This window comes from Bidens hawaiensis, unplaced genomic scaffold, assembly GCF_021521415.1.
Source record: "Bidens hawaiensis isolate Kalapana, Puna unplaced genomic scaffold, B.hawaiensis_p1.1 tig00070097_1, whole genome shotgun sequence".
Lineage (NCBI taxonomy): Eukaryota > Viridiplantae > Streptophyta > Magnoliopsida > Asterales > Asteraceae > Bidens > Bidens hawaiensis.
Genome location: NW_027502329.1, coordinates 13,911 through 25,452, shown reverse-complemented (window position 1 = coordinate 25,452; position 11,542 = coordinate 13,911). Strand labels below are relative to the sequence as shown.

Genomic DNA, 11,542 nt, shown 5'->3' with positions numbered 1-11,542 from the left:
TGGATTAGGAATCTGCTGCTCGAACTTCACACTCCTTTAACGCGCGCATCAGTAGTTTTTTGTGACAATGTTTCAGCGGTCTATTTGTCCAATAATCCGGTTCAACATCAAAGGACAAAACACATAGAGATTGACATACACTTCGTCAGAGAAGGTTCGTCTTGGGCACATTAAAGTTCTTCACGTCCCATCCTCTATGCAGTATGCGGATATATTTACCAAAGGATTATCTCGTGAACTACTCCAATCATTTCGGTCCAGCTTGAGCGTCTGTCCTCCGCCCGCTCAAACTGAGGGGGTGTCTTAGCCAGCCAATTATTATGTAAATTAGGAATAGATTATAGTTAGTTATTTAGAGATAATCATTGTATTCATTGTGTATATCCTTTCCTTATTTCTTGGTTGTATTCTTCCCTATATATAGGGTCATTGTTTATCAATAATAATCATCGATACTTTACAACCATAATCACTCACTTTTAACACTGTTTTTGGCAGTTAAAAGGTTATGTGAAGTTATAAAATTGCCCCCTCAGCATTTACACAGTTTCTTTTGGCTGTTAAAAAGGTTAAGGCTGCACAGAAACTACTGGCTGCGGTGTATGTTGCCAAGACAAACGATATATTAGAACAAAACATGTTAAACACCATGGAATTACATAATCAAACAAAACAATGTCTAAATCGACACCCATGTTATTTTCCAAGTTAAAACCACCACGAACAATCGTCTCTTAACTCACAGATAAAAAAAACGTCTAACTGAAAACAAGCAACAAGATCTCATTCCCATGAAGACTTGGGCGCCTTAGCGATATCATTCTTGATCCACTTTTGAAGTTGTTTGATAACAAAAAAGTACTGCATAAAGATGCGGACATGTACAGCAATCAAATGACAAATATACAGAAAAAATAAAAACAAACTTATAGAAGAAAAATGAAAAGCCAATAAAATCATGTTAAACATTAGCTAAAAATGGTTGCAACATGTCACGTGTGTAAAAGTTGCATAAACCCCTCCTAAATAATTTAATTAAGACCATCCAATTATTCAAACTACATTATAGAACATCCAAATATGTATCTAGTTTCATTTATACAAGAAAAATGAACATTAAAGTTTTGAAAACAACAAAAAATTCCCTTACCTAATTTTCTTATCTTAAAGTAAAAATTATCAAACAATCAAAAAATTAAAGGTATCCGGCATTCAATATGTATTCAGTCATATTGTGTAAACGAATTTGATGCATACTGAATAGTTGCATGTCCACCTTATATACCTTACTCCTTTCAATAATTAAACTATTATTGAAACTATAGGTTTTGTAATCATATTCGACACCAATTAAACATAAATTTATTGAAAATTTGGAGGAAAAAATGTTTACAGGCCAACCTAACCCGGATATAAGACTCTTAAGGAAAACAGAAACAGGTTTAATAGCTTACCTGGAATCCTAAAATGAGAGGAATGAATTTTTTCCCTCTGTCGTTTGCGTTGGGACCATCAATCAGCTTTTGGTCAACCAAGATGCTTTGGCTTTCGTTTGTAGCAACTTTTGTGATGGTTTCAACTACTTTGGGAATCCAAACAGTTCCATTCGGGAGAATCTAATGCAACACAAAAATAAATAAAACAAAAGCAAAAATATAACATAAAAGTGTGTTGCTTGAATTAAACATGACAACTAACCTTTTCTCCGTTGTCATTTTTACTACATCTGCTGCTGTTCTCAACCAACACAACAGGAATTGAATCATCCTACAAAAAGCACCCACAACACTCAGAATGCACACAATAATAAAAATAAAAATTTGACTTCATGTAGTCAAGATGAGGTTTTAAACCAGGGTTATTTAATATTCCCCACAGTAATTACAAAACCTCAGGAAGAAAACGATTTAAGGGTTGCAAACTAAAGTCAAAGTCAAACCTATGACTTTTGGATTACAAAGATGAATTAAGGGTCGCATCAGCAATTTAACAATGAAAACAAAAAATATAGCATCTTGTATCCACGATGAAGCTAGAATAACAATACAAACAGATACAAATCACTCAAAACGGGTCAAAAGTTAACCAAAATATTCTTACTTATTAAATCCTCCTAAACCATTTTATTTAAACAAAATCAGTCCAACTGAAAACATAAAAAATATCCCTTTTCAATTTCAGCAGGAATAATAAATTTAACAAATTTATAACTAATTTGTACCTGAAGTTCATGTCTCTTCAACCGGGCACCAGAGTCAACAACTTTAAGGACAGCCTCTGATCTTCTTGCAAAAAAGTCATCATAACTAAGACAATCAGGTGGTGTAAGTTGAGCATGTGTTAACACTACAACTGCCTTCCGCCATATTTCTTTGCCAAAACTCTCAGTTATTGCCTTAACAATTTGTTTGTCCAAGTTATCTACTCTATAGGAATCCAACCGGTCAACATATAACAACACATCTATTGTTTTGTTCAACAGAAACCTGCTCAAAGTCAAACAACCTCAAAATTACAAATCATTAAAATATCCCATTGGTGTACCGAATGCTCAATGTAGATAAAAAGAAAATTAAACTTTACAATCAAGCTTGTGATAGAGAACTAATGAAGTAAAAGCCTTATAACCGGTTTTTGAATTTTTGGAAACCGTTTGCTTCAGTTTCTTCAGTTTTCGGATTCCACAATGGGTTCGATTCGTTTCAGTTTTTACCATTTATGCTTGAAATATCAGGCCGAAAAAAAATGACCAATAACGATAAATTCTGCCATGAAATTATGTGCCAACATTTTTTGTTAATTAGCTTGATTAGATGGTTATCTCACATTTGAACTTAAAATTTTTGGAGACCATTTACTAAATTCTTTTAAGATACTTAAAAACCGGTTTTTTCCCGTTTGGTTTTTTTGGTTGTTGCCGCTAATAGCAACACCGTAAAACGGTTTTTTAAATAAAAGAAAACCAAACCGCAGGTTTTTTATTGGGTTTGATTATTTCGGTTTCGTGCACACCCCTGATTTTTAATGCATACACCTAACTTGTTTATTCAAACAATAAGATCATTACTATAACAATCTTACTTGAAACATTAACGAACTATTAAAAGATTAAAGTCGAACAAAGGTGAATCCAATCTGGCCTGTTTCAACCCGTACAAAAGTTGACCTTTTTTACAAAAACTCAAAAACAGACCTTTTGATGAGTTGCAGGGCCTGATCATTAACATATCCACCTTCAACAATGCCAGGTGTGTCAATGATGCTCAATGTGAACCCAGACCGTTCACGTGAAGCCATAACGGGTCGTGGCACATCTGACTACAAAAAAAACAAATTTATCAAATCAAAAGGTTAATGATTGAAACTCACTTGAACATCATCATTCTACAAGTATGAAGTTTTAACAAATACCTGAAATGCACTGACTGCAACTACACGTTCCCCGAGAATGGAGTTCACGGTTGAAGATTTCCCGACACCACCCTTCCCCATTACAAGAATTGTCAAACTGTCCCTTGACTGCAATATAGCATAACCACGCAATCAAACAAACTGTAAAGTTTAATGAAATTGCAAAGTTTCATTTACCAAATAAGTTAAGGTTGTAGATAGGGCTGTAAACGAACCGAACATTCAGCAACTGTTCGTTCGTTTAACAAACGAACAAATCTGAACAAGGAATTCCATTCGATTAATTAAATGAACGATCATGAACAAAGGTCACATTCGTTCATTTATGTTCTCGAACGTTCAGTAATGTAATCGTTTATGTTCGTTCGTTTACGTTTGTTCTTGTTTGTTTATTTATGTTCATTCAATAAATGATCAATGAATTTTATAGTTTATAACTTTTTAGTTTATTATTCAAACATTTAAATTTTGATATTTTTAAATTTTTATTGTTTTACTAAGTTAGCTCACCACCAACCTTTGTTTATGTGTGTTTATGATCGTAAGGGTTGTTTATGTTATATGTTTGCGTAAGTTCGTTTCTTTTCATCTATATTCGATTGGGCCCGTTTGAAAAGTTAACAAACGAACACGAGCAATTCCATTTCCTTAACAAACAAACACGAAGAAGAACTATTGTTCACCGTTCGTCCAATAAAAGCATAGCAAACGAACACGAACAAGGCCTTGTTCAGTTCAGTTAGTTTACGGCCCTAGTTGTAGATGCATAGAGTGTTAATCAAATAATTGAAAGAGGTGGCAAAATGGCAAGCGGGTCAGGTAATGGGTCAACAGTTGAGGCAACCCACAAACTTTTCTATCCATTGTTTTAAAATTTACAAATAAATGACGTGTTAAATAAGATTAGAAAAACTAGAATCACATTTATGCATTTTAGTGCATTTCACATGACATGCAATTCGTTTGACCAGTTCAGTTAGTTTACGGCCCTAGTTGTAGATGCATAGAGTGTTAATCAAATAATTGAAAGAGGTGGCAAAATGGCAAGCGGGTCAGGTAATGGGTCAACAGTTGAGGCAACCCACAAACTTTTCTATCCATTGTTTTAAAATTTACAAATAAATGACGTGTTAAATAAGATTAGAAAAACTAGAATCACATTTATGCATTTTAGTGCATTTCACATGACATGCAATTCGTTTGACCAGTTAACCAAACTCTTTATAGTTAAATCTTTTAGATTAACCTCTTTGACCCATTAGAAAGAAAATAAAACCTAAATACCAAATTCAACTCATTTATAAGTAAATGGGTAGAAACTGCCACTTTTATAGATTAAATTTGAATAGTTCAAGAAAAATAAAGGTTGCAAATTCAAATGGATGCTTAATTTTTTAAGTAATAGAACTCAGTTTTTCGATTTTCACTGCAAACTAACTAGAGTTCTTGTAAAAGTACTGAAAACAGACCAAAATCTACGTAAACCCTATATTTTTTTTTATCAAGGCAATAACAAAGAACATAAAGAACACTAAGAAACTGAATATTACCTTCTCCTTTAGTGTTCCCAGTATTTCAAGCAACTTGGTCTGTGTAGCAAGTGGAAACTGCTGAATACCAGTCCATTCACGAGCCATTGAACCTAAAAGAACACAGTTAATCAATAACTCAACCCAATTAAACTAACAACTCACATAAACAAAACCTAAATTCAGAAACACATTCACATTTCTAACCATATTAACAACACAACAATCCTATGCAGTTAATGCGGTAAAAAACCGGATATCGATCAAGGGCCGATATATGAGATAGAGGTTATCACATTGGAATATCGTTATGTTTAAATATCATGCATTATTTATATAGATATAGCAATGTAACACTAACAATTCAATATACTCTCCTCCTACCATTAACAAATTATCTTAACTAATAAAACACTAACAACCGTACTAGCAAGTAGGAACTGACTAAGACTTAAAACACTAAGATTAAACACTAACAATTGACAACTAAGAGTTAAAACACTAATAGCAGCAACAAGAAGAAAGACCAAAGGAAGAACTATCGGTCAATATCGCCGATATTATCTGTACCGATGTTCCGACAGATATTGACTGCATATCAACAAACAGATAATCCAAAGTAAATTCCATCAAACAGAAGCAATTAAACTATCATTCAACCAATTTGAAGCAGAACTAAAATCCAAAATCCTAACCGCATTTCTCACCTAATCTGTTACACAACCAACTAGATGTAAACCCATTAAATAAAATCCTACACGTAACTAACCAATAAGCTAAACTAAAGCAATTTTGAAGATAAATCCTGTATTATTATCGAGTATTAAGTTTACGGGAACGAAAGAGTTAATGTAAATAACTCTTAATTTAATTGATAAGAAGAAACGATGGTTTTAGATCTTACCTTGTTGTTGTTAGCAGTAATTTGATGAACGTAAACTGAAACCCTAAATTTTGTTTAATGAACAAAATTGCAAGAGGGTGGGTTTCAGCTACTGTTTTCTTTTTTGTATTCAACTAGCGAGACAAGGGTTTTTGCACTTTGGGCTAATTGCATAAATTGTCCCTCTTGTGTGTCTTCAATTATATTTTTGGTTATGAAGACGGTGTGAAATTAAATAAGTTCAAAATGCAATGGCTTCTATTTTGAAATAGTATACGAAATATCGTATGGAAATTAAGTAACAAAAAAAGGGAGTATCCATTGATTATATTGTAACTGAATATTTATATAAATACTCATTATAAGGTCATCTCAAACGGAAAGACGAGACTCCTTCGTCTTAATCCTTGCTTGTACCCGCCTGTAGAGAAATATTTCACTATCCCTCTCTCGCTTGCACGTCTTTCTTCATCACGGCTTCCGCCACACAATGTTGGAGATGGTTTGAATTCTCTTGCTTTATTTTGCTTCGATTACGTTTGTAGAATGTTTTGTATATAGGCAACGTTTTTGTATTGCATTTTAATAATTTTTTTAAAAAGTTTTGGTCACTTTTTAAGTTAAATTAGACTAAACATATATATCAAGTAAAATTTCACTTATTACATAGCTAAAGTTAAATTAGACTATTAACAAATAATGATGTTAAAATAGTGTTGGTATTTCTTCTATGATTAATATCATTATTGTATATGTGGAATGATGATTTGTTCCATAATCTCACTTTTTGTAGTTTTAACAACATAGAACAATACTTTCTATACATAAAATTTTTGGGGGTTTTCCTTCATTAGTGTAAAGATGGAAAGAGCTAGCATTGTAAAAGAATCACAAACTTTTTAATTGGAAGAGTAAATTAAAAACTATTGATAATTCAAATTTCCACACCTTAATGGGAAGAGTAATTTAAAGACTACTGATAATTTGTCTAGCTTCTGGTTAGCGTTTTTGGTTTTGTTCAATGAAATCGGCATTCAAAAAATAGATAAATTGGAAGAGAAGAGCGTAATCCATATGTGATTAACAACATTTCTAACAAATATAAAAAGGTAGCATAGATCAGCACAAATTTACATATAACAACTAGCAATGTATATTTTACAACTCTATAGCTTTTCGGTGTCAAGGAAGCTTGCTCTCATTTGTCTTGCTCGCCCTAAATGCTGAAATAGAGAAGAATGACCTTGTTCCTGAAAACATACATACCACAAATTTATGAATTTGAGTTGTTTGACCCATTTAGTAATTTTGACCTATTAGATAAAAAAAACATAACAGTTTTGACCCGTTTATAACAATTACAGAAACCTTACCTTTTTTCGAATTCAGGGAAGCAGAGACATGATTCTCAGGTACTTTCAGATGATTCTGTGATGTAACTGCATGAATAATAATACTCAGTGTACAAGCATAAGGAATATAATATGATCATAATATTACATCTTTCTTAAATGTTGAGAACAGTTATTGTTACCTTTAGATTCTGCACCATCATCTTCTGCTTCCAACAATGCTGACTCGGCTTTACTTTTTCTAGCAAACTTCAAGAGCCGTTTGAACCCTTTCGGTGACTCTTTTTGGTACACCAACAAAGGCGGTTGCTCCGCATTACCCCACTCGCTAACTTCCGCCTGTTCATTGTTCTCTTCAAGAAGCATCTGAGACAAAGACCAACGAACACGTGGGCTTGACGAACCGCCAGCTGGCACCACAACTTTGACCGGAGACTCACTCTGCAACAAGCAGGTCAAGTCAACTTGGGTTTTCGAGAAAGCACAGTTCTCGACATGATTTAGGTTCTCGGTGACAAAGGATCTCTAAATTGAGTTCGCGGTTAAAGCAAGTGTTTGCTGCTCAGGTCTGGGTTTTTGATTAAATTCAAAGGTTCATGTGTGAAAATGTGGTGGGTGATGTTGACAAAGCTATGTGGTGGGTGAAAAGGAGGTCCGACAATACTGAATACTACAAGAAGATGAAGGACTTTGGGTCATGGACAAGGGTTGACCTAAGTGATTTGATCAACGCTCCTTCTCACAACCCCAACAACGATAAGAAGGCCACCGATTTTTGAAACTTTTTAAGGAATCAAGTCGATCGAGGACTCCCGAATATGACTACAGTCGAATCATTTTTTAAGAAAGCCAAAGGAGTCCGAGATCCAAAGACTGGGAAAACTATGGTTAATGTGATGTGGCAGGCAACTAAAAAGGCACCACACATTCCACTCTCTACTAGAATTCCCGATGGTGCATTGGATGAAATGAAGTTCTGGACCTATGATGGTGAAACAACAACGGTCGTCATTCATCTAAGAAAGGGGCAGTTTCGATTTGTTGATCCACATGATTTGCTGAAATTCGGTGAAAAAGACATCAAAACTCTCAGCAATTTTCAAATCATGGCTGAACCGCTGTACGAGCCAGCTGCTAAGAAATATACAAGAATGGTTGGATTGATCATACGTACAGGTTTATGGGCCGGTGCATAGAAAGAAGCGGATACAAATATACTTGAGCACGATTAATGTTGAAGATACAAACCAAGGGGGAGATTGTTGGGCTACTATTAATATGGTTTGTATTTTCTTTGGGCTTTCATTGTAAACCGAGATCACATGGATCTCGGTGGGATTTTGGGTAGTGTTGGGTTTGTAAGTACTCTCTATATAAACCATGTAACTAGGTTAACTTGGGGTTAGATGTGAGAGAGAGAGAGAGACGAGAGAAGTATTGTTTTGTAACCCTTGTGCTTAAGCACCAAAAGAAATATACGTGTGTTTTGAAGCAACATTTGTGTGTTCGTATTGTGTTTTATCTTTGTGTCTTTGAATCCACTCGTGTTAGATTCCGCCTAATAACGAGTTTAGGTGATATCACATTGAAAGATCCGTTCACAGGACTTACATTCGCTTTTTTGTAGAATTTGTATACTACTAACATATTTGCGTTTTGTAGGCCTCGGGTTTAAAAGAGGTTAAAAATAGCAAGAAACAAGCTAAAACAAGTTAGAACTATGAACCATGATAAAAACATACCCGATTAGCAAAAAAATCGGACCAATTGGACCTGGCCGCGCAACGCGGCGTGTTAATATATTTTGTTTTTGTAGGTTCCCAGCCGGATCTACACAGGAGTATCTCGTAACACGAGGGTGCGGAATCCCCACGTATACGATACGAGTGTCGAGACGATTAATACGTTAAATATAAGTAAACACACGAGGATATATGATAATACTTGTTATATTGCAAGGTGTATTAGCCAAAGAACCAAACACGTGATTCAGAGAATCACAAAAACCAATCGTTCAAAAGTCTTACAAAACCAGCTGAAGTTAAGAGTTTATATAACTCGACAACTTTGCCTAACATACTTGGTGAAGTTGTCTTAACTTAGCTAACTTCAAGTTCGCCATAAACAAAGGCGAACATATAAAACAAGTTCAACACAAAATAACCAATATAAACGATTACAGACACTAATAAACACGAGATACTGAACTACTGACATCATGCACCAACATACTCCCCCTTGGCAGTAGCTTCATATCTCTATCTTCTTTCTCGTGTTTTGTAATCCAAAAATCTCGTACCACTCATCTTCAAGCATGAACGCCCTGTCTTACACAGACAGAGACCACCCTCTGGTACTTCTTAGCTTCATCCTTCCACGCAGGAATATAGAAAATCTTCTTATGATTAAGTACTTGCAAATCAGCTTGAGACAATTTAACCAAGTTCATGGGATCATACACTCTCAGGATCTCCTGTTCATCCTCATCTTCCATAACAGCTTCAGCAGTCTGGCAGTCAACTAACCACCACTTGAGATCCTTCAACACATCCTTGGGCATCATCTTCATCGGAACCTCTTTCAAGCATCGAATCGGCTTGTATTTCATCACCATCCAAGGCTTACCATCAGTCCTCATGCCTCTTTCCTTGTCTTTGACCAACTTCCCTTTCTGTGGCTTCAACAACTCAAACTTTTTCTCTTTCACACTTTCTTTCCACACAATCCTTCCAACCCATCTTGCAAAGTTGTCATCACTTCGATTAATCAATCTCAAATGTGACAAATCTTTCACCTCACACTCAGGCAAGGTGTTGAGCGATCTCAAAGCCTTCTTAAAGTACTGAACCCCATCATATCGCTTTATCACAAACAATTTTAGCTGCTCATCATACAACCAACAGATAATACCTTTCTTTGATTCAGCATAGCCCTTGATATTGTAACTTTTCTTGAACATTTTTGGTACCGCTGGCTTCTTTGTCTTGAAGAACCACTGAGCACAGCCTTCTTTCCATCTTGGCTGTTCTTCCCACTCAGACTCACCCGACACATTTTCATCTAGACTCAGCTTCACCTCATCAGCACTTGGAATATCATGCTCTACACCATCATCAACTATCTCCCCTTCTTCCAACTCACTATCAATCTCTATCTGTTCCCCAATCTTTTCAATCTCGTCAGCCGTTAACACATCATCAACTAACTCATCATCATCATTTCCCAACGCCCCCTCATCGTCTACAACCACCACTGTGTCACCACCTGTACTGCTTGACGGACCAGTAGACTCCCCCTGAGATGTGGAAGTCCCAAGATTTTGTTCAGTTCTTGGCAACTCACCACCTGCATCTTTCAATGCATTGGGATCATCATCTCTGTATTGCCTCTTCTTTGTTCTTAATTCATCACCCTTGCAGCTCGTCTCCCCCTGAGATGATAAGAACTGTTTAAGAGCATCAAAGAGTTTACCGTGTTCAATTAGAAGTGATGATTGTATCGGATTTTCTGCCACAAGCCGCTGAATAGCTTACGTCTGAATGAGATTAATCCGTGACTGTTCAGCAACTACCCGTTCAAGAGCCGCAATCCTTTCGGAGTCAGACAGATTAGCATCAAAATCAAACCGCATATGAGAAATATCTTGAGCATACGGTGGTGGAATTCCCAAACTAGCTGGAATATCAGAGGTAGGCTAAAAAGTAACCGTCGGTGGTATTGAGACAGGTAACCCCGCAGTCGCAACCAACGTCGACTCAACAAATCTAGCGACAACCTCTGATGGAGTAAGAGTAGGAGGCGGCAAAGAAACTATCTCCGGTGATGTAAACTGAAACGTGGATGGAGGAATACCAAATGATGACGACGTGGTCTCCAAAGGAACACTTGTGGTTATCGGCAGTGTGACAGTCGAAGAAGCAGGAAACATAGTCATACCCGATAATGATGGTGGGGAAAAATGAACAACCCTCGAACTTTCACCAACTCTTAAACTTTCACCAACCCTTGCCTTCTTTGATCTTCGTACCAGACGATATAAATCCTCCTCATAGTCTGATTCACTATCATCCGAGTCTTTCTTTCGCTTGCCATGAATTCTTTCTTGTCTGGCAAGTATTTGCTGTGCTTCGACTATATCGTCAGTGGAGGAATCAGAGTCAGTTCTCTTAGAGTCCGCCACAAATGTAGCGACCATGGAAACATTTACACCAGACGCCTCAGCTACTGAGGCTTGAACTTCAGCATCTGGATCACGCCGTTCCATGTCAAAGAACCTTTGCCCTTCAAAGGCAACTTCAAGATCAACCTGTTCTTCTGGAGCTGCAACAGGATCAGCAGGCGGTGCTTGCTGTACCACGGGTGGTGGT

General features: G+C 36.2%; 1 protein-coding gene and 1 long non-coding RNA gene across 2 annotated transcripts; both read right to left on the bottom strand.

Moving 5' to 3' along the window:
• Window positions 1-603: 603 nt before the first annotated feature.
• LOC143605544 (translocase of chloroplast 34-like) lies at window positions 604-5,865 on the bottom strand. The gene is made up of 8 exons (XM_077081621.1): window positions 5,845-5,865; window positions 4,962-5,053; window positions 3,412-3,519; window positions 3,194-3,318; window positions 2,222-2,486; window positions 1,699-1,767; window positions 1,455-1,616; window positions 604-861 (listed from the first exon to the last, which is right to left on the bottom strand). The coding sequence occupies exons 2-8, from the start codon at window positions 5,046-5,048 to the stop codon at window positions 784-786; spliced, it is 894 nt and encodes a 297-aa protein (XP_076937736.1). The 5' UTR covers window positions 5,049-5,053; window positions 5,845-5,865; the 3' UTR covers window positions 604-783.
• A 1,076-nt stretch (window positions 5,866-6,941) lies between these two features.
• Window positions 6,942-7,515, bottom strand: LOC143605543 (uncharacterized). Its single transcript, XR_013148562.1, has 3 exons — window positions 7,358-7,515; window positions 7,197-7,262; window positions 6,942-7,073 (listed from the first exon to the last, which is right to left on the bottom strand). It is a non-coding gene; the product is annotated as an uncharacterized LOC143605543 (long non-coding RNA).
• Window positions 7,516-11,542: the final 4,027 nt, after the last annotated feature.